Here is a 22904-nt window from a genome sequence, read left to right as displayed (position 1 = left end):
ACACAGTCCCTGAGTTCCCAACACCTTCCAACTCCAATTTCATTTTTTTTTTTTAGTTCTTTTGTTAATATTGAGGATATTTTTGTCCCATTGATTTTTAGAGAGAGTAAAGGAGAGGGAGAAGGAGAGAAACATCGATGTGAGAGAGACACATGGATTGGTGGCCTCACACATGCAACTTGACCAGGGCCGGGGATTGAACCTGTAACGCAGGTACATGCCCTTGATTGGAATCGAACCCGGGACCCTTCGGTCAGCAGGCCAGATGTTCTAACCACCCAAGAACCGGCCAGGGCCCAACTCCCATTTCTATAGTTTCAACCCTTTCACGTTTCTTCCTTCACTTGAACCTCCGTGTTTTTTGCGTAAGATTTCCTTCTAGAAAGAAGGATTGGCAGTTACCCCCGGCCCACCTCAACCCGCGGTGGTTAGCTCTGGCTGGGCAGCCCACGTTACCATTGGAGTCTTCCACTTCTTCAGCCGGGGTGGCTTTCTGGGCGGAGTGGTGGTTGTGTGAGGAGAGCAGGCTGACAATCCGAGGCCTGGGCAGCGTCAGGGCTTTCCCGTGGACCTTGAGGGAGTGTTCCTTTAACTGGCTGATTGTCATGGTGGAGAATGAGCACCAAGAACATTTGTAGGCATGTTCACCTGGGAGATGGGGCAAGGGACAAAGGGGAAAGGAGGGCACAGGTGGGGTAGAGACCAGAACATGGTTAATCACTCTATGGAGGGGCATCCTGAGCTTCGGGGTCTAAGACATGCACAGACCAACCCCCGCCCCTTCCCCAGCCACTGCTCTCCTCCGGGACTGAAACCCTGGAGGAGCTCCTTATTCAAGTGACCTGGCTCCTCTCCATGTCACACTCTACTGACGTGGAGGGGCCTATCTATGGGCTGTTCCTCCACAGGGAGCCAAACCGGATGTCCACGATGCCCCCACCAGAAACGCTTCCCGGTCAAGGCTGCCCTTATATCGTCATCAGGAAATAACACGCCTAATTCTCCTTCCAGGGCCTTTCGGTGGCTTTCCATCACCCGTCCCTCCGTGTGAGTCCACTGTGCTAGTCTCATTCACCACTTCCTCGCTGACTCCACACCTCCCGACTCCACTCATCCCACACTGGGCTTTGTTTTTTTTTCTGGACCAGTTCACAAACCTCAGGATAAAACCCCAATTCCCTATGCAATCAATAACACAGAAATGGGTAAAAACAAGTCTTTTTTTTTTTTTAAACCGAAAGAGGTATGGGTATACATATGAATATATGGTCTCTGTGTGTGTATATCGCCACCTTCTTCAATAAACAGGATATTTCAGTTAAAATAAGAATGTTCCTTTTAATTATTTTTATACCACTGAAATGCAGGACGAATCACTAGGACTAAATTAAATTAGAGTATGATTTACCTTTGCCCTAAGTCAGTTTTTCAATTAACTGCATTTTCAGAAGCGAGGGTGTGAAACGGGCAAGCTTATGTTATGTTACCCTGGTACAATCAACTCAGAAAGCAATTCTGCTTTTTAGAACAATAGGCTTTGGATGTTCATGCCTAATAATGCAGTAATTCCACTTCTGAGAGTTTACATTAAGGAAATATCCTTTAGTATATAGAAAGCTTTATTTAGAAATAAACATGCATTTATGCTTGAAAAAGATGAAACAACCTAAATTTCCAACCATGGGAAAATGATTAAGTAAATGTGGCCCTATCTTCTTGATGAATTATCATTTTCTTAAAGAGTCGATAACAACATAGGAAAATAAAATACTCGAAAAATAGATAGGAAGGCATAATATCTTTTAGATTAAATTATAACCACAATTGTTAAAAATAATTATAGAGGAAATGGCTGAAAGGAAAAATGATCAAATGTTAACAACAGCTGCCTGGCTGGTGTGGTCCAGTGGTTGAGCGTTGACCAATGAACTAGGATAGCAGCTGCCAACCTTTCGGACCTCATGGACCACCAGTTGGCAACCGCTGAACTAGGAGGTCACGGTTCAATTTCTACTCAGGGCACATGCTGGGGTTGTGGGCTCGATCCCCAGTAGGGGGCGTGCGGGAGGCAACCAATCTGTGATTCTTTCATCTTTGATCTTTCTTTCTCCCCCTCTCCCTAAAATCAATGAAAACATCCTTTTTTAAAAAAAAAAACGTTAACCACCATGATCTTGAGATAACAAGATTATAAGACGACTGACTATATTTCCTTCATTTTCAAATTTTCTGTAATCAACATGTATTTTTAAAATTTATTTTTAAGTGAAATTTAAAAGCCAGAGGAGATGAAAGAGGAGGAAGTAAAGGAATGAGAGAAGAATGGCGTTACGGTTGTGAAGGTTCTCTGGGCCCGTGGGAACAGCTGAGGGCGGAGCTGATGTCTCCGGTTTAGTAAGTGAAGCAGGAACTGGAAGGGAAACCTCTGCCCTCGCTTCACGCAGCGGAGGGCTGCCACCTGACACCCAATGGTTTCACATGTGAGGTGACCCTGCATCCTGAGTTCTGCGTTAAGTCTCCTTTCACCACTGACGACCCCAGAGCTTGCATTTCCAAGAAAGTCTTGAAACTAACCTTGATTTATGCAACGTGCTACAGCCCAAGGCAGAACAGACATTCAAAGAGGTCAGAGGATCCAAACAAACAGAACATCCATCAGTTGTCCCCCATAGTTACCTAGGAGTTACAGGTAATGCTGGGCCACGAGCAATGGGCTTTACTACTATTACCTATATAAGTTATATATGTATACATATATACATATATATATTATATACACATTATATGCATATATTACATATATAGGGTGGGGCAAAAGTAGGTTTATAGTTGTGAGTACTCAAAACATGGAGTTTATTTTTGTGTTATTAATCATTGCATTATTACAATAATACAATAATCATTATATTACATTATATATAATACCGCTGCTCTCCCTATTCCATTTTTCAATTTTAAAAAAAAATCTTTATGCCCTGACCGGTTTGGCTCAGTGGATAGAGCGTCGGCCTGTAGACTGAAAGGTCCCAGGTTCGATTCCGGTCAAGGGCATGTACCTTGGTTGCGGGCACATCCCAAGTGGGAGGTGTGCAGGAGGCAGCTGATTGATGTTTCTCTCTCATCGATGTTTCTAACTCTCTATCCTTCTCCCTTTCTCTGTAAAAAATCAATAAAATTTATTTTTAAAATAATCTTTATTGTTGAGAGTATTACATATGTCCCCCTTCTGCCGCCCCCCGCCCCACATTGACCTCTTCTAGCCTGCCTCCATCCCCGCCCCAGGCCTTCACCACCCTATTGTCTGTGTCCATGGGTTATGCATAAATGCATTCAAGTCCTTTGATTGATGAACTTTGTTTAGTGGTTGTAAATAGTCCAACTGGAGAGAGAGTTCAAATCCAGGTTACTTGGTTCATCTACACGACTCTTTATCCTTTAAAATAATCCATCTACAACAGATAAGATGAGTCAACAGTCCTTTGCAAAATGTACTGGCTCTCCCTTAGCCAGGCCACTGTCAGTGGCTAAGGGCCATTTGTGGACACCAGAGCTCCCAGGTGCACAGAGAGCTGAATTACACCGCTCCCACTCGCTCCCCATCTGGATGCTTCCTTCTCTCCAACCAGCGAGCACAGAAGGCCAGTCTGCTCGCCAGCTCCAAGAACATACACTTCCGCTCAGTGCCCTGGAGCCAGTGTGCGGCCTCTGGCACCCCTTCAAAGCCCTTCCTACAGGCCGAATCATTTACCCAACTCCCACTGCGACAGCACGTCTGACAAGGCGGAGGCCTATGGGAAAAACACCAGGTCGGGGTCCCAGCTGAATCATTTACAATATACAGCTTGAAAAGAATGGCTTGAACCCCGGAGCCTCTCACTCCATGAACTTCAGTGGAATTTTCCTGGAGATATAAAAATACTACCAGATAGAGACAAGCCCATTTGGCTAATCTCCCTGTCCCAGACCCCCACCCCCACCCCGCTGCCCACCGCGGGGCCCAGGGCATCTGGAAGCCTTCAGTAGCTTCACTGCATTGAGCCAGTTCAACGGGACCCAACACTCAGGAGGAGACAGCAAAGAGACAAGAGTATATTTCCACAGGCAATGAGGAGATGGCAAAGGGAAGGAAGGAAGGACTCAGGTTCTCAGTGGGTTTTATAACCACACAAGGGGAGCCAAAAAATAAGAAGAATTCTAGCCGTCTGCAAATTTCCAAAGTAGGATCTAAATACCTCAGCCTAGGAAACTCAGGGAGGAGACGACTTCTGAAAGAATCTTGATGGTACAGCTGGGTATCCTGAGGCCTCATTTCCCCAGTTTCCCTTTGGGTTTGATGTGAGTTCCTCTGAGGTTGTCAAAACCTCTGAGAGGGTCACACACAGGCTGCTGCCGAGCTGGGGTTCTGAGAGAGACTGAGTAGGTCATGGAGACATCCCCAGGCCCCTCCCCACTGCCTTTCCTACGTCAGGCCTCTTTTCTCTATCCTGCCTGAGTTCTGATTATCTACCTGTGGGCATCCCCTATCATATGCAAAGTAGAGAAGAAAAAAGAGAGAGAGAGAGAGAGAGAGAGAGAGAGGCAGCATCCCATCAGTGACAGGGATGTGCTTGTTCTGGAGTCAAGTTCTCAGTGAGTGGACCACATGGCTTTGCGCAGGTCATCTGAAACTGAGGGCGACAACCTGCCCTTTAGGACTGCCATGAGGATGAAATACAATGATGAATGTAACATGTTCAGTAAAGAGCCCTGTAGGCAAAGGGTGTTCGATGAAGCAAGTACAGTGAGGTGGACCATAGAGTGATAGAGACCCACGTAGCCCCGGGACACGCATGACCCCAAGCCACTGCTTATCTTGTATCTGGAAATATATCTAAGGCATCTCCCAAGAATCTCACTACTTGTCTTGAGTTCTCTTAAGTTCCTTTGAACTTCCTCAAGACTACATTACTTTATTTGGGGATTATCTTTAGTGGAGGTAACAATTCTTGCATTTCCATTAGAAAGGCTCAGGAATTTAGAACTTTGTCTTCACCAACAAAAACTGTTAGCATGCATCCACTGTGATGTGGGTGACACTGGCTTGGTATTATTTTGGCTTTGGGCGATTCCTTAGTTTTTCTTTATTCGATTAAAACAAAACTAAATGTGCAACCACCTCAAGAATAACTTATTCTCATGTGTGGGACAAAAGACTTTTAAAGTTTTACTCAGTGAAGACCCCAGGATTTCAAATGCAGCAGACGTGGGCATCACCGATGTCAACTCACCAGCATGAGCTTTGAGTAGGTGTGTTTTTAGCCGGCTGTTGTAGGAGGACTTGAAGGAGCAGAGTTTGCATCGGAATGGTTTATGGTGTCCGTGGTGGGTTTGCATATGGCGATCCAAACTTGATGTAGGAGAAAAACGAACAAACAAAAAGACAGGGTTAAAAACTGCGTGTAACATTTTCTCGTTGCCCTTTTCCAGAAATCCCATTTCTAAGCTGTTCAAAGCCATTTTGCTACTTTCCAATGATAGTGCTCACAAAAAAAAAAAAAAAAAAAAAAAAAAAGGCAAGAGTGGCACCTACTCTAAAAGGAGGGGAAGCTGAAGGAAGGAGGAGATAACACTTGAGCCGGGAAGGGTTTCAAAGTGTTGAACTACTTGCAATGAGCGGTTTGTTTCCAAAGCCTTTGTAAATATGCAGGTGTGATTACAGGAAGTCCCGCGATCCAGAGCCTGGTCACCCCTCTGATAAACACAACAATGTTTGCTGACATCTGTCTTCCAGAAGCAATTTATAAGGATGTTATTTAATTATATGCATTCCCAGTATTACATAATTACTAGTCTAAAAAAAAATAAATAAATCAATCCACCAAACGAGGTGTGGGAAAAGCCCTAATGTGTATCACTACCCCACATCACACATCCTTTCCAAACCACTCAAGTCTTATCTTCCTACTTTAAGACCGGACTCAAGTGCTCCCGACTCCATAAAACCTTCCTGATTCTTCCAGAGTGATGTTAACATCTCCCCTCTTTGAAACTTCATAGCATTTTACTGACACACATTTTGAATTAAAACACGTGTGCCTTCATATGGCAAGTCATTGGTGTGCCTGCTTTATTTAGCGTCCTGCTAGACCCTAAACTCCTGTAGAACACTGACCATGTCCCATTCATCTTCACATCCTCCGAAGCCTCCAGGACACTGCCGAGCACAAGGGCAAACCCGCTTATTCACAACGACGTCCTGAGGTTCTGCTATGTGACAGGTGCTGTTATAAAGTACTTCGGACCCTCACCGGTTTGGCTCAGTGGATACAGTGTCAGCCCATGGACTGAAGGATCCCGGGTTTGATTTCGGTCAAGGGCACGTACCTTGGTTGCAGGCTCAATCCCAAGCCCTCGTGTCAGGGTGCGTGTGCAGGAGGCAACCAATAAAATGTCTCTCTCACATCAATGTTTCTCTCTGTCTCTCCCCCTCCCTTCCACTCTCCCTAAAGAAAAAAAAAAATCAATGGAAAAATATCCTCGGGTGAGGATTAACAACAACAAAAAAATAGTTTTGGAATTGATGAGAACTAAACAAGTTTGATGCCAGTGCCTGGATCCGACGACGAAGATTAGATATTTGACTGAATAATAATAATAGTTTTAAGCATCCCAAACGCTGCAGAAGCACTGCCTCCTCCCGCCTTTCCACCTCCACTAACTAGCACTTTGTCTGTTTAAAGAAGCAAACAGCCCATCAGTTATTTCCAATTATCATAAAAATAAACAGCATGTCATAGTCTTACAATTAGTCACCTTCATCCAAGACCGCAGAACACATTACGGAACATTTCTCTCTGGCGCACGTTCAACAGAGAAAGGCAACAAAATGTTGTTTCGTCTCAGAGCCATCCCTCGTCTCATCACCCCAAAAAGCCTTCCGTAAAAACTCCAAATTTACAATTTCTAAGCCGGGATGAACAACGGGAAGCTCCCTCTCTTCAACCAACCTGAACTTAAAGCATCTCCCTGGGTTCCATCAACTTATCTACCTTTCCAGGTCTTTTAAAAAATATCAAGCAATGATGCCCAGTCGGCATGGCTCAGTGGTTGAGTGTCGACCTATGAACCAGGAGATCACGGTTCGATTCCCGGTTAGGGCACATGCCCGGGTTGCAGGCTCCATCCCCAGTGGAGGGCATGCAGGAGGCAGCCCGTCAATGATTCTCTCTCATCACTGATGTTTCTATCTCTCTCTCCCTCTCCCTTCCTCTCTGAAATAAATTAAAAATATTTTTTTAAAAGAATCAAGCAATGAGCCTTTGGTCACATGGGTTAACAGTCCTAATTCTACCTCCCAGTCACTCCATTTCCCAAATGGAACTTACTCCTCAAATGATGATTAGGTACCAGTAAACTTATTGAGACTCTGATCTTTCTTTTGTGTACATCAGAGCCATACCTCCAAAACTGTCACTAAAAAAATAAAAGCCTGCATTAATCAAATCTTCTATCAACCAAGCAAACTCCGGTTCTTAGCCCCATTTGACAGATAAAGTTGAAGGTAACTGCCAACTAGACAGGAGGCGTGACCCACGAGGGGCGCCTGCTGTCTCCTCCAAGCTTCTCCCGCCCTCACGTAGCTGCCCTCCGCGAGGCCACCTCCTCCCAGGCACACGCGACCACGCCCTCAGCACTTACTTGTGCCTGAAAGCGGAAACAAAGGAGCAATACTGGCAGCTGTACTTGTCCTCGCGGGTGAACATGGCCAGGGCCAGGTGGCTCCTCTCATGAGAACGCAGCCCCTGCATGGACATCAGGACTCGGTCACATTGACTACAATGGTATCCCCCCGGCCGGGTCTCATCCTCCAACATTCCATCAAGCAAGCAGTGTTCACCATCCACCCGGTCCACCAGGGCGCCACTTGCATCTTTGGCTGCTTCCAATCCATCCAGGAACAAGTGGGAGGGGTCCTCAGCCTCCTGCTAAGAGAACCACACACACACACAGGCCCCACCAACAAAATAAATATCTAGGCCACTTGGCCCAGCCTTCCTCCGCTCCCTTCCTTCTCCCACACGCGGCAGCAGATTCCTGTCAGTTTCCTTCCCTGCCTCTCCGGCTCCCCCTAGAGGAGACGGCAAGCCCGCCGGCCACGCGTCACGCAGTGGTAGTGGTTTTAGGGCAAGGTATCCAGGCCCAGGGTGCGACTGCCCGGGAAATGTTGAGAGAGGGGTTCTCAAGACGGTTCGCTCACTTATCACCCATCTTAAAAAAAGGAAATTAAAGTTGTGGTCTCACCTAAAACTGACATAAAGCAGGGTTAGGGTTACGGCTCAAGAGAAAAAAGAGCAGCAGCAACAGGAAAGGAAGGGAACCACGCCGAGTCGTTTGGGCATCCTTGGGAAATCAAGGAAAGTGAGCGAGCCGGCCCTCTGGCCCCCATGCTCAGCCCGCCCCGAAGACGGTGACTTCAGCCCTTGCCTGAAGGTGGATGAATGAATCAATTCAAAAAATTAAGCAGCAGCCTGGTTTTAAGTCGCTCCTGTCTCCAGGTGGCTCCTTGGATTACTGATTACGGGAAGAGCCGCTCTGTCTCCCCTGAGCGAGTCCAAGGCTGGGACGCCGCCGACCACCGCTGCCCCCGCACCGCCCACCGCCGCCCCTGCGCCGCCCACAGCCAGGCAGCTTCAGTCTTCAGAGGAGAAAAGCAGGAGGTTTGCCTCCACGCCACGCGGGCAAAACAGGACAAGATCAAACGGGGCTGACGACAAACACACAGTCACATATCCAGGGAGGAGAGCAGAGCCCTGAGCCAACTTCTCCGCCTCGGCAGGCTAGCCCTGTCCTGGAAGGCCGGGTTGGCGGTGTGTTTATCCAAACAGTGGCAGCTATTCTGCTCATGATGTTCGAAATAGGCAGCTTATGAAAGGTAGGGGTGGGGGGTGGGGGAGGGATGGCATGTGTCAGTAATAGGGGAGGGGGTGTGGGAGACAAATCAGGTCACAGGCTCTCAGGGTCAACTGTGACTTAAGGCTTTTAGTTTTAGGTTTAATGTCTCTGCCACTCATTCGAGGACCCAGGATAAGAAGTAAAAGACCGATCCCCCCCGGGGCTCTCTGCACCTGCCAGCCCGGTGAGAAAGAACAGTGAGGAGCCAGGCAGCGGGAGGAGCCGGAGAGGACAGGACAGCACACACTCAATTCCTCTCGGGGGCTCGGGCCGCTCGGGAAGGGCCAACACCTAGTGGCGCTACACGCAGAAGAGAAGGGCGACCCGAAGCCTCCTGCGGCCGAGAGAGGCCCAGACCGCCCGTTTCCGCCAAGCTACCCGACGCGGAAGGGAACCGGATCGGAACTCGACCGGGTCGAGACACGCAAGACGAGGGAGGTCCAACCTGCGAAGAAACCAAAACAAGCCGGACCCACGCCGGCGTGCCTCGGGAATGCGCGCGCTCCGGGCCGCCCTCTCCGGAGCCGCTTCGAGCACAACGGGGTTAGTGAGGAACGCGACCGGCTCCCGCACGGGAACGCGCATCCAGGCCTCCCCAGCTCTCACCTTCACGGCGGACACGGCGGGGACGCTGCCGTACTGGACGTGCTTCCGCAGGTGGTTGCAGATGGCTCGGAGCGTCGGGTGCACCTCCACACAGAATTTACACTTGTAGCCCACCACCTTCCGCTCCTTGATCTTTGGCACCTCTTCTAAGTGACCAAAAGGCTGGCAAAATACAGTGGTAGCCATCAGTACTCCGAGCCCTCCCGCAACGGCCGGCATTTATTCTTGTAGCTTACTAGCAGATTTTTATTTTAAAGCAGGTTAGCAGGTTAAAAAACCAAGGGAGAGAATGAGGATTTTTCTTTTTTTTTTTTTTAACATAACGAATTCGTCAGAGTCGTGGCACACTGCCTACTATGCAAAGTCTCTGGAACCCGCGTGCATTACGGCTTGTGAGAAGATTGCTGTGCGGAGAGAAGCCTCATCGTCACGGCCACCAGGGGATCTGGGTCGGCAGACCCACTTCTCAACTACGCAGGTGAGAACGTTGCATAGCTACGCCGTTAGTGAGCTTCTTGACACACACACACACACAATTCTACTCCTGGAGACGTTAGGTTCACGTGGCCAACACCGCAGACCGAGACACGGCTGAGAAGCGCTCGTGAGACCGAGAGCCAGCCCGCGGCGGCGGCGGCCTCAGGAAAGAGGGCGAGCGTCGCCGTGGACCTGGGCCTCCGACAAGACTGCTTGGCAGAGAGAGAGAGACACAGAGAAACCACCCCAACCCGCCCCCCGGAGGGGGGGGGAGCCTCCGGAGGAGGGAGAGGGAGGGGCACAGGACCGTGGAGGAGAGTGAGCACAGAATGGGGATAATCAAGCTCGAAATGTTTAATTGACTTATTGAGCTCTCTGGCAAGCTAAGTCACTAGGAAGCCCGTGGCAGCTTGGCTGGCAACGAAGACGTGCGTGTGGGCACCAGTGCTGAGAGGCCTCCTGGGGGAAGGGAAATCAAAACATATCCTTACCCTCTCTTGTTTGAAATCTGCAAAAGCACCATCTGCATATTTCTGCTTGCTCAAAAGCTGTTTCCTCCTCTCCTGACGTTTGGCACGCTTCTGGAATTCCTCATTGTGAACGTTCAAGTGCGAGGTCAGCTCGGCGGTGCTCTGCAGTTTGCTGTCGCAGTGCTTGCACTGGTAGGCGGGGCCCTGCGGGCGGGGGCCGCCGCCGCCGCCGCCGCCCAGGATGACGAAGTCCCGCTTGAGGTCCCGGCTGTGGTGGTCGGTGTAATGCATGCACAGCAGCTCGGCCGTGCTGAAGGAGAGCTTGAAGCATTTGATGCAGCGGAACGGCAGCCACTCCATCTCCGGCGCCTCGCCTCCCTCCACCACCTCGGCTTTCTCGAAGCCGCCCCCCCTCTCCTCCTCTTCCAGCGGCACCGGCTTCTCGGGCTCGTCGGCGTAGACGGCCGTGAAGTAGCCCCCCAGCTTGCTGGCGTGCTGCTTCTTGGGGAACACCCCCGGGTGGCGCTTCATGTAGTGGGACACGATGCCCTTCTTGCTGAAGGACTGGAAGGAGCACAGGGAGCACTTCTTCTTCTCCACCGCCCGCCGCAGCTCCTCGCTGAGCTGCGGGGAGTCGTCCTTGGGCGGGGACGGGATGATGACCTTGCTGGGCTTGTCGCTGATGGTCCTGGAGGCGGCCAGGCAGTGGGTGTAATAGGCATCGATGTCGTGGCGCTTCTGGTAGTGGGCCGCCAGCCCTTTGCGGATGGGGTTGGTGTAGGAGCACAGGGCGCACTTGAAGAGGTTGTTCTTGCCCTCGGGCTGGGCGCGGACGTTGTTGTGCTTGATGCGGTAGTGCCGGGCGATGCCCTTCCTCGTGGAGCAGAAGTACTTGCAGAGCTGGCACCGGAACACCGTGTGGGAGGCCAGGTGCGAGGTAGAGAAGTGAGCAGCGGGCACGGGCTCCTCCCCCGCCTCCTCCTCGGTGACGGAGACTTGGGAGGGGCTCACCTCGGTGGTTATCTCGGGCTCGAGGGACACCGGCAGCTTGGGGGGCGACGGGGAAAAGACGTCGAATTCCGGCTGGTTGTGGTACTTCTCGTAGTGGATTTTGAGCTTCTCCAAAGTGCCGTGCGTGTAGGGACAGAGTTTGCAGCGGTAGGCGCCGAACCCTTGCTTGAAGATCCGGCTCGTCTCCTCCACGTCGTTCTGGGCCAGGTCGGCGGGCTGCTCCACGTCGTGCACGAAGTCCTCGGCGGTCACCTTGATGGCCGGGTGTCGCTTCTGGTAGTGGGTCAGGACGCCGTGGATGCGGGTGTTGATGTAGGGGCAGTGCCGGCACTTGTAGACGGCGCCCGGGTTGATGTCGACGTCCTGGGCGAAGTCGGCGGCCTTCACCTTCATGCCGGGGTGCTTCTTCCCGTAATGGGTCAGCAGGCCGTGCAGGTTGTTGTACTCGGACTGGCACACGGTGCACTGGTACGGCGTGGAGCTGATGGCGGGGTTGGCCGAGGAGAGCTGGAGGCTTTTCTCCGGGGAGAGCCGGGCGTCCTCGGGGCACTCGGCGTCCTGCTCGGGGAGGGGGGCGGGCAAACCGCTCTCACAATTCACGGGGCCCACCAACTCTTCGGACGAAGCGATGGGGTTCTCCACGGCGTCCTTCTCCTTGATGATGTCCAGCAGCACCGACTCGTCGCCGTTCATGGCCCAGGGGTGGAACGCTTGGTAGTGATTGGTGATGTCCCAGATGGAGATGGCTTCGAAGACACAGTCCCGGCAGCGGTAGGTTTTGGCTTCGGCTGGCATCAGGAGGGAGGGAGGGGAGGGGTCTGGCCCGGCCCAGAGCTTGGTAGCCATGTAGGTGTAGTCCACGTAGTGCTCGGGGTGCCTCCTCTGGTAGTGCAGGAGCAGCCCGTTGGGCTCCGTGTGCGAGTAGATGCACCACTCGCAGTGGTAGCCGGCTTCGATGGAGCCGTCCAGGAACGCCCACCGCAGGATGGACGTGACCGTGGCCTTCAGGGCGGGGTGGTCTTTCTTGGTGTGCTTCCTCAGCGCATAGAAGTAGGGGGAGGTGTACGAGCACTGCCTACACTTGAGGGCGCGCAGTTTCGCTTTGTCCCGCTCCACGCCGGACGCCGGGGCGACCAGCAGGCAGCTGGCCGACTTCTTCTGGTTCCGGTCGCAGAGGCTTCGGATGGTGGCCGTGTGCTGCCGGATCACGTCGGCGTTGGCCTTGAAGTCTCGGTGCTTCTTCTGGTAGTGGATGAGCACCCCTTTGACCGTCCGGTTCCCGTAATCGCAGTGCTGGCAAAAAAACATCTCGGTCTCCACGGGGGGGCCATCTCTCTCGGAGCTGCTTCGGCTCAGCGGCTGCATGGGGGCGGGCGGCCGGGGGGAGCCTTGGGGCCCCTCGGCCCCTCTCATCACGGCAGCTGTGGGAGGAGCCTGTCTGATATATTTGGCAGTGACCTTTATCTCTGGGTGTCTTTTCTGGTAGTGGACAAGCACTCCCACAACTGACCGATTGCTGTAGGAGCAGTGTTTGCAGTAGTAAAGCTCAGTACCGAGGTCTGGTGGCGGGGGTGGCGGGGGGGGTGGGGAACCCACGGTGGACATTTTGGGAGACATGGGAGCACCCACCTCAAAGGATAACTGAGACAGGGCGGCGCCCCTGTCCACAGACACCATTCGCATGGTTTTCTGGATCCTAAAGTAGGACGCCTTTTCCTCGGGGTGCTTCTTCTGGTAGTGCACCAAGACAGAGTGCATGTTGGGGCTGGCGAACGAGCACACGTCGCAGTCGTACACGACCACGGCGTTCACGGCGGGGTCCTTCTGGCTTTCACATTCCGGAGGGAAGGCCTTGGGGGGGGCAGTGCCCTTGCTCGCCGCCAGGCCGCCGCCGCCACGAGCCACGGGCGCGGGCGCCGCCAGGTTCTTGGGCGCCGCGTTCAGGATCTCCCTCAGCGTCTGGGACTCGGCGCCCAGCCCCTCCTGCTGCTCCACGACGTAGCTGGAGAAGATCATGGCGTTGTTGATCTTCACCGTGGGGTGCATCCTCTGGTAGTGCGGCATCAGGCTCCTGACGTTGGGGCTGGTGTAGGAGCAGAAGCGGCAGCGGTAGATCAGGTCCGAGTGGTCGAAGTTGAGGACGTTCATGGCCTCGGGGTGGTGCTCCCCGTAGTGCTGCTGGAGGTCTTCGAAGTTGGTGTAGTCGATGTAGCACTCCAGGCACCGGTACACGGCGCTGTGGTCGTTGGGGTCCAAGATGTACCGGAAGCTGAACTTAATGTACGGGTGCATCCGCTGGTAGTGGGTGCTGACGCTGCGGGCAGATTTGTTGTTGAAGTCACAGTGTTTGCAATAGTAGAGCCTCCCAGAGTCGCCGAAGTCGGTTCCCTCGTTATTGTGCTCGGCCCCGTACAGGGGAACCTGGGCGTTCAGCAGAGCGGTGCCGGGGATCTGGTGATCCTTCAAGTTGGTCGCGGAGCCGTAATAATCCTCTTCGTCTTCCGAGAGCGTGAGCTCAATCTCGGCCCCGTTGGTGGCGTTGTAGTCGTGGCCGACGTTTCTGAAGCTGGGCTCCTTCTGGGGCTCGCTGGCCTCTCGCACCCAAATCTGCTGCGTGGCGAAGGGAGGGGGCACCTCCAGGACCGGCTCCGTTGGCTCTTCTTCCCGGTCCAGCTCAACCTCGATCTCCACTTCGTTGTCTTCCTCTTCCTCCTCATCATCCTCCACGTTGATCACGGCGTCCTCCAGCTGTTTGCTCTGGTTGATCTTGCTCTGCAGGTTGCTCGCGATCTCGTCGATCCTCGTCCTCTTCTTCACGGGCGACAGGTCGAGAGGGAAGTCACTGGCGAGCTTCCGAGAGGCCTTGGCTACGAAGTTGTTCTTGGAGGACAACCCAAGAATTGAGGTCTGGCTTTTCTTCACAGTGTTGCTGGAAGAGGGGTGGCTGTCCGTCTCGCTTTCCAACGGGAGGCTGGAGGGCGGCCCCTCGAATTTTGGCAAGTTGTCGCAGAACGAGTGTTTGTGCTGCTGATGGACTCTCAGCCCTTTCAGAGTCGTGGTGGAGTAATTACACATGGTGCATTTGTAAGGGTGCAGGGGGGCGGCTTGCACGGGGGGCTGTGGCGGCTGCGTCGGCGGGGGCTGGGGCTGGGGCGGCAGCTGATGTGGCGGCGGCAGCTGCGGTGGCTGAGGCTGCGACGGAGGCGGCGGCGGCGGCGGGGGCGGTGGCTGTTGCTGCAAGGAATCCAACATGACTCCCGACTTCCTGCCATTGATGCTTGGGCTCTCGTAAGACACGACCCCTTCATTCATTGAGGAAGCAATGCTTTCGCTCTGGGAATTCATGGCATCCCAATCTGACGTCGTACCCGTGTGACACTGTTTGTGAGCCCCCAGTTTTAACGAGCTCTTGCAAGTAAACGGACACTCGTCACATTTGTACACGGCCGTCTTTCCGGACAAGTGAATGTTTTCTATGTGTCGGGAGATGCTGCGCCGATGCATGGTGAGGAAAGGACAAAAGGGGCACTGGAACCTGTTCATAAACCTCCTGAAGGGGATCCCCTTGGTCTCCAGTAATTTGTGGCCGTCGGAGCCCATCAGCTGCTCTGCAGACATGCCCGACGTCTGGTGATCCATAGCGGTTAAGCCGTTCTCGCTGTCCAGCTCATTGAGCTCTTCCTCGGAACTAGAGTCATTCAGCATGCTGTTCGTTTCCAGGTCGGCAGGAGAATTCGTCATGTCAGCCATTCCGTAACGGGATCTGTCTGCCAGGTTAACAAGGCCAGAATTGTGAGGTGACTTCGGCTTCATCGGAGGGTAAGACAGGGGCGAAAACTTGGACGCTGAAGAAGAATTGGGTCTCATGATGGAGTTGCTGAGGGAGCCCCTGAAGCTGGAGACGTTGGCGTTGGGCAGCTCCCGGCCGGCAGCATTCATGGACAGATAGGTGGAGTTGGAGGTGGGGCTGGGGTCGTTCTTCGGCAGGTCGGGGAGACTCGTCCCGTCCTGCTGTCGGAGATTGGAGAGGACCTTGACCATGCTGCGGTGTTTCTTCATCATGTGGTCACACCACCGCTCTCGGCGCGGCGTCTGGTAGCTGCACCACTCGCAGCAGAAGTTGCCTCGAGACTTGGTCAAAGGCTTGACCATGGACTCCAAGATGCTGCGCTCCACGACCTCTGCGGGCAGCTCCTTGCAGGGGTCCTGCAGGGAGGACACAGGCGGGATCCCGGGGTCTGGCATGGGGACGGGGGCAGGAGGGAGAGCAGCGATCTCCTTCAGACTGTTTTTGTGATACATTTTCTGGTGCTTCATTATTCTTGCCCTCCGTGGTGACTTGTATGTGCAAAACTGGCAAGAGAAGACCTTTCCAAACCCCTCGTGCATCATGATATTATAATTTAAGGATCCCGGAAGAGGGGGTCCCGCCGAACTCCCTTCAGCTTGAGCCCCGTGGACCTTCCTCGTGTGTTCAATGAGGAGGTTTTTTGACCTGAAGTAGCGTATGCAGAACTTGCATTGAAAAAACTTGCTTGTTGGTTTGGGACTAGGGGCAACATGCTGGCCGTAGTATCCTGGACTGTGGCCATAGTAACCTCCGGTCCCCAATGCCGTTGCGTTTTGACCTAAAGAGAAAACATAGGGTAAGTGGGACAAGGAAAGCCAAGCAAGAGAGAATTAAATTCAATCATGTAAGTCATTTCTTTTCAATTATTCTTCATAGCTATGAAAGCACGAGTTTCACCAACTGCAATCTCCATTCGAGAACTTTCCGAGAGACTACCTTGTTTTCCAAATGGAAAGGAAACTAAGAGTCAGAAGGAAGCCGAGAGGACAATAAACCTAGGAACTCAAGAACCGAAACATGATGCCCAAACCACAGAAAGGGCTCAAAAGAGCGAGAAACTCTGCAGAGCAGGGGCCCGTGTACCAAGAACCAAGGCCCCTGGCTCAAAATACATGAGAGCACTGAAATCTATCAGATGGGCCGTGGTTAGTCTAGATTTACCTGATAAATCCTCTGCGATCCCAAATTCATCCTTTATAGACGAAAACTCCACCTCGGTCTGATTACTGGCATTCATGGACCCGGATCGTGGCTCATTCGCATTGTCTTCGGCAACATCAGTGGGCTGCAGAAATGCCGTGTGGACATCCTGAATGTGCGCCTTGAGATCTTCATAGGATGGGGCTCTGAAGTCACAGCCATCACACTGAAGCACCTCCATGATCGGGGTCTACCCTCTCACATCAGGGACCTGTGGCAGAAGTCACAACAAAACACCTTAAAGGAAGGCAGGGCACGCACACCCCAGGTCGATGGAGCTGAAGTCATGACTGGAGAAAATTCTAATATTCGGCAGATTTCGCTTACTAAGCTCTACCAGTTGGAACACTGGCCAAAGGAAGGCAATCAGACATAACAGGAATGATGTCCTTGACTTCATAACTTCAAAGAAGGGGAAAAAAAAACACAAAACACACCAAAACACCCAGATAAACTTTTATTGGCTTGATATATCTTTAAATGCCATTTCTCAAGGAAACTTCCAAAGTTTTAGTAGTTTCTGAATATCTTGATCAAATTCAAATTTCTTGGTAAGTTAATTCTGATTGTGGTTCTGGCTTGGAACCATTTTCTTTTTTGAAATAGAGGCTGTCCATACAGAGGAAAAGACAAAATTTCAATCTCCATTGGCCGTTTTAGTATCATAACACTGATGTTTTACCACCACATTGTGAAACAGTATGGAATCTCAAAGTGGTGGTAAAGAGAGCTTTTATTGTACCTTTTATTATTTTAACCTTAATAATTTTAAGAAATAAAAATTTTAAAAATAATTTTATTATTTTAATTTAACATCTTAACTAATATTGGGATACACCTCTTTCCTTCCTTCCCCAAACACTTTAGTTGGCTTTTTTTTTTTTAAATGAGCTAAATGGTTATTTGCTTTTTACTACCCACCAATTATAACTTAACAGCTTCTCCAATCTAATTAGGTCATAAAATATTTCTCATGAGGTTCTCAAACAACTAACTTTAAGATGACAATCCAGTTTCTTTCTCTCCTTTATAAATGTGAAGTGTATATTTGAACACACACACACACACACACACAGGCTGTGGACCTGATGTAGAATAGTTTTAAAACTTGCCCAGCTACCTTCATTCTGTTATTTAAAAAGGGATAGAAATATATAGACAGCTTCCCACTAACTCACTGGAGAATCCCATCATTAAGTTAAAAATGTAGAAGGTACAGGCCTTCCTATCGTAACATATATTCTGAGTGGAGATAACCAACTGTTATCTTAATGAGTGAGTGAGTTCATGGAGCTCACTCACCCCAAACTCTACTGAGTCACTGCAATCTAGAACCAGACGTCCAAGAACAAACAAATCTCTCCACGCTTTTATTGTGCAGCAACTTTCTCCACTTCCACTGAAGACAGCTTATGCCTGCAGGAGAACAAAGTCTAGGAGTATGTCCATGCAGGAGTAGCAGCCAGTGCGGGAGGATTTTCCATGAAGGCATGCTCCTGCTGATAGCCTACTAAAATAACTCCTGGCAAGTCCAGCTCTGGACAGACGGGGCTTGCAGAGTGAGGTGCAGACACTCACCTCCTCTTCTCCTCCCGGGCAATCTATCCGTTTTCAATAAACGTTGAACCAGGGTCTTTTCAGCTAACTAAGTCTCAATATTCCAGATACACAAGCTTTTATGTCGAAGCACCAACCCAAATTGTGTGGAAGAGGGTTGCTATCAGCTCTGGATCGAATTACAGCAGCCACCCAGGCCCCACCCCACGTCTCTCGCACAGTCCATTAGACCTGAAAACAAATTTTTCCATGGTGCAGACGACTCCTGCATTTAGAACACTTCATAGGGAAGAGAAAAAAAAAAAGAAAGCAAGAAAGAAAGCAGATCATCCAGTGTGCACTCCCCATCCCCCAAGCTTAGTCCTTTCATCTCAGCCAAACAAGCCACAGCTCTGCCGAATGTGTTTATCACACTTTCAAGAGATAGGAGCCCTGCGTCACTGGAGCCCTACGACTGGCTGAGCTGCCCTCGTCCTGGGCTTCAGCGCAGCCATCTTAGCTCCGAGCACAACATGGATTCTCTGGGATTCGGCTGGGCTGACAATCTGCAAGGAGCCTCCAAGAGCAGGCTGGGCTCCTCCTAGGCTCTTCTCCTCCCAACAAAGAACGAACTGTTTGCATTCCTTTCCCAAAAAAGCTGCACCTCTCTTTTCCTCACATGTCATGCACCAAGACTTCCGAGGGTTCTATTATCCCATGATTGATAGGCTTGTCCCTCAGTCCCAGCAGAGCACTGGTTCTTACAGGACGGACCCTGGACCAGACCCTCCGCTCCAGCAGGGTTGGGGGGAGGGGGCGGGGTGGGGGAACCTCCAGAATGCCTTGGCTTCTTGGGACTCGGTCCTTCCACACACGCAGAAGACATACCATCCGATGCCGCTTGCCAGATTCCAAAGTCTAATGACCTTTGTTAATCACCAGCCAGTCTGTCTGCATCAGCAGACCCTGCCAACAGACACACCCTTCCACACAAAGGCTGTAGCTATTCCTTTTAAAAGAGGTTCTCTGAAAGCTCCATTGTGCAGCCGGGAGGAAAACAAAAATCTCTTCCCTACGAAACTTCAAGCCTTTAGAAATAATGCAACAAAAGCCTTTCTGCTGTGTGTCTTTTGGGAAAGTTGGGGCCCGGTTTGCGCAACCTCAACACAAATGATGGTTCTGCACAAGGAAAGCGGGGCACCTTCAGCGTTAAGGCGTCCACCCAGAGATGGAATTCATCTCTCTGTGCAGTCCACAAACACCTCGGGCTCTTCCGAAGCTGTTAAGGATTCTAACTTCACCGGATGCAAACACAAACCAACAGTCTCCTCGTTCTGCTACAAAGGAGATTAAAGGGTTAGGAGATCAGAAAAAAAAAAAAAAAAAAAGCCACTGATTTGGGAAAAAAAGAAGAGATGATGAAAGTGATTTCCTAATGGGTTCTAGCTTTAATGTTGTTGCAGCCTCTACCTCAAAAATAGCTCAGAGCCTTGGAAGAGGTTAATCTCCGGGCTGCTGAGAGAACCAGCGTCGGGTACAGCTGAGTGGCCTTCAATTTGATGTCTGCACCAAGTACAGAAATGAGGATGTCGCCTCCTTTGAAAGCCATTTTGTCTTTGTGTACACATTTCTCCTGAAGACGCCGACAGAAGAAAACAGAAATTGCCAGCATGGCCCGAACAATCAAAGAAAACAGAAACTTGATGTGATTGTGAGACTGAGGAGGTGTCCATGTGCAAGAAGGCAGAGGAGGAGGAGGAGGAAGAGAAGAAGGGATTAAGGGAAGGGAGAGACAATGAAAACTGGACCCAAGGACGACCATATCCATCAACCAGAGGATGTTTTTGCAGCAGATGGTAATCCTCTGAGAAGCCAACAACAAGGAGGAAAAAGATGAGAAATATGTTTTGCGAAATTGACTGTTCCAACAACCCAGGAAGAGCAACAACCCTGAAAAGGCTAAACTAGGCTGATCTGCTACGAAACGGGGGTTTAAAAATCAAAAGCCTTGATCTCACATCTACTTACTTCATTTAAAAATACTGTGATAATGAGATTAGCCATAGTTTTTCCCCCTCACTGACCAAATCAGCAAAATCAAAGGCAGAAGAAAAAGCTTCTAAATTAACTAAAAAGAAAGGTTATTTCAAAAGATCATGAGATGAATCTACAAGTTAAACAAGCACCCTTCCCACCCCCGTGTCTCCTATTCTTCATACAGTATTTCCATCAGGTGACTAGACTCCGAACAGCACCCATGATGACACCGGCTAGGTGACTATGGATTCATTCTCTCATGACCTCACACGAATACGTTAGGTCCTCCTAACCTGGAAGCCCTAGGCCTAGAGCAGTGGTCGGCAAACTCATTAGTCAACAGAGCCAAATATCAACAGCACAACGATTGACATTTCTTTTGAGAGCCAAGTTTTTTAAACTTAAACTTCTTCTAACGCCACTTCTTCAAAATAGACTCGCCCAGGCCGTGGTATTTTGTGGAAGAGCCACACTCAAAGGGCCAAAGAGCCGCATGTGGCTCGCGAGCCGCAGTTTGCCGACCACGGCCCTAGACCATCTGATTACTCGTCACTCTCCAGTTCTTATTATCTATCGGCTGTTGATTCGTTCAATTCGCATTTATAGTTTTGCGAGTTCAAAAGGTGGGGTTTTGATGGGTGGCCCCAAATCCAGTTCTCCACATTTGACAAACTCTTCAAGTCACATTTAGAGCAAATCCAAAGGTTTTGTTAAAGGTTTGGAATACACGCATGAGAATGGGGAAAGGGAAGTTAGGGGAACAGGCCACTCTCTCCGCCTTAAGAACACCAGTGTGAATATGTACCGTCTGCCCACACCCTTTCTGGGCTCAGAACTCCTGGGATCCACCAGGCCTCCGTTGTCTTCCTGTGAAGGTGAAAGGAGACAGACAATCCACAGCTCCATGGCGAGTCCTTCCCACTCACTGCGCAGGAGTAACTGGAGGTGGGGGAGGTGCCTCGACGGTTCACAGAGTTCTGGCGATCCGCGCTTGCCCAGGTCGGGCACTGCCCTGTAAGTGTGCATGGCCCAGGAGCAGTCTTCAAGTCAAAATCCCAACTGCCCCCAGGCGGGGCCCAAGTTAAACACGCAGGCCTTGCCTGGATCTGACCTGTCCTCCGACTGCAGGACTGCAGACCAGAAATAAAGCTGTGAAGCACCCCGGCCACAGGGACTCAGCGGCAACTAATTCTAACCTTCAGAGCCTTTGAGAACCAGAACCAGAAAAACCATCAGGTGCTTTTCCTTTGTCCACTCCAGAAACCTAGCTTCGTTTAAGACAGGGAGCTCCCCAGCTCTCCTGAATCACAATTCTAATAAAAGGCTTTAGTTTTAGCACCTGTTGTCCGTGCCGTTCTTACTTTCCTGTCCTACCAGTGGAAAACACAATTACCCAAGGACAGGTAGTCGAATACATACATTTTGGAATAGCTCAGCTAGAAAAACAGAAATCTGGAGCTTAAAGATCTTTCTACGAATGTTTTTGAAGATCAGAAACTGTTGATACGAGGAGGTCAAAGAGCTGCGGGGTGTGTGGGGAGGTTAATGTTTCTATTTGCAAGCCCCAGGACCCTGGTTTGGGAGGAATTTTCATGCTTAGGATGGAAAATGGGGGAGGGGTGAATGTTGGGTTGCTACTCTTAGCAACAAGGGGTGTTCTCTATCAGTGGTCGCCAACCGGTGGTCCTTGACCACTGGTGGTCCATGAGGTCCAAAAGGTTAGCGACTGCTGTTCGATATCACTTATCAGGGTCAAAGTGGGAGTCCTAATATTTTAAAATGCAAATATAGTAAGTCTCTCTCTCTCTCTCGCTTTCATATAATACATATATATGTAATTTTAAAAATTTAATTTGAACTCAGATATGTGCACTCCAAATTAATAGGAGATCTGTTGGCAAAATAAACCAACAAAGAACATCCAAAACAAGCTACCTCCATCGATCTCACAGCATTTGGTACTACTATAGATCCTAGCTCACCATGTGGTGTCTTCAAATGTCCTATCAAATGTTTATACTGTTTGCTACATGATCTAAGCAGTTCTGTGTACTCTTGGCAATCACCACACTAATGAAAGGTTTAACATATCAGGGAGGATAAATAATTAAGGAATTCAGAAGGGAGACACAGCTGTTCTTCAAAACCAAATTTTCAGAAGAGAAAGGATTAATTTGCAATCACATATGTAACCCCCAATATGAGACTGAATTTCCATAGAAGCAGAGAAATACCGTGAGACCTTGAATCCCGTCAATGCATGTGGCCTCTGTGCTACGTGGTCGGCCTGGTCCATCTGTGTGTGGAACCGTGTACATTAAATGCAAAGTCTGAAGCAGGCAATCTGCGGATTAATAACCCAGTCACCTTCTGGCCAAGGAAGCTAGTCTCCAGGTTATCTATTTTAGCTTTGTTCTCCTGCATAAAAGTTTTCAAGTATTACAGAGCACGCTGGAGTAATATTTCATAACAGATAACTTTGAGATCATCATTAAAATGGATGAGCACCTAGGGATGTAATCCAAGTGACTACAAAAATGCCAGGTATGTAAATAAGCAGTGATTCGGGCTGAGTGACCTGTTATGAAAGTGAGTGTCTAATACAGAAAGAGATAGTACATACCTTCTGGAGAATTCATGCATTCCTTTGCAATGATATAAGGCTAATTGAGGCCAACAAGCCAAGGGGCAGTCTGCCAGCTCCCCTGTCCTTAGAAAAGGAAGCGTGTGATTTGAACGAGGAGATAAAAGAGGAGAGAAGGGACTGGGAAAGAAAGGGAGGAAGC

General features: G+C 50.3%; 1 protein-coding gene across 1 annotated transcript in view; it reads right to left on the bottom strand.

Moving 5' to 3' along the window:
• ZNF462 (zinc finger protein 462) overlaps positions 1–22904 on the bottom strand; it is a 131825-nt gene that overhangs the window by 64348 nt on the left and 44573 nt on the right. Inside the window, exons 2-7 of the mRNA XM_008141829.3 lie at positions 16507–16756; positions 10506–16123; positions 9538–9699; positions 7678–7781; positions 5268–5386; positions 457–648 (exon numbers count right to left, since the gene is read on the bottom strand). Of these exons, the coding sequence (XP_008140051.2) occupies positions 457–648; positions 5268–5386; positions 7678–7781; positions 9538–9699; positions 10506–16123; positions 16507–16726 (6415 nt within the window). The 5' untranslated portion in view covers positions 16727–16756. The remainder of the gene's footprint in view (positions 1–456; positions 649–5267; positions 5387–7677; positions 7782–9537; positions 9700–10505; positions 16124–16506; positions 16757–22904) is intronic.

This window comes from Eptesicus fuscus, chromosome 15 (genome assembly GCF_027574615.1).
Source record: "Eptesicus fuscus isolate TK198812 chromosome 15, DD_ASM_mEF_20220401, whole genome shotgun sequence".
Lineage (NCBI taxonomy): Eukaryota > Metazoa > Chordata > Mammalia > Chiroptera > Vespertilionidae > Eptesicus > Eptesicus fuscus.
The sequence above is the reverse complement of the archived record's forward strand: the minus strand, read 5'-3'. Positions and strand labels throughout refer to the sequence as shown.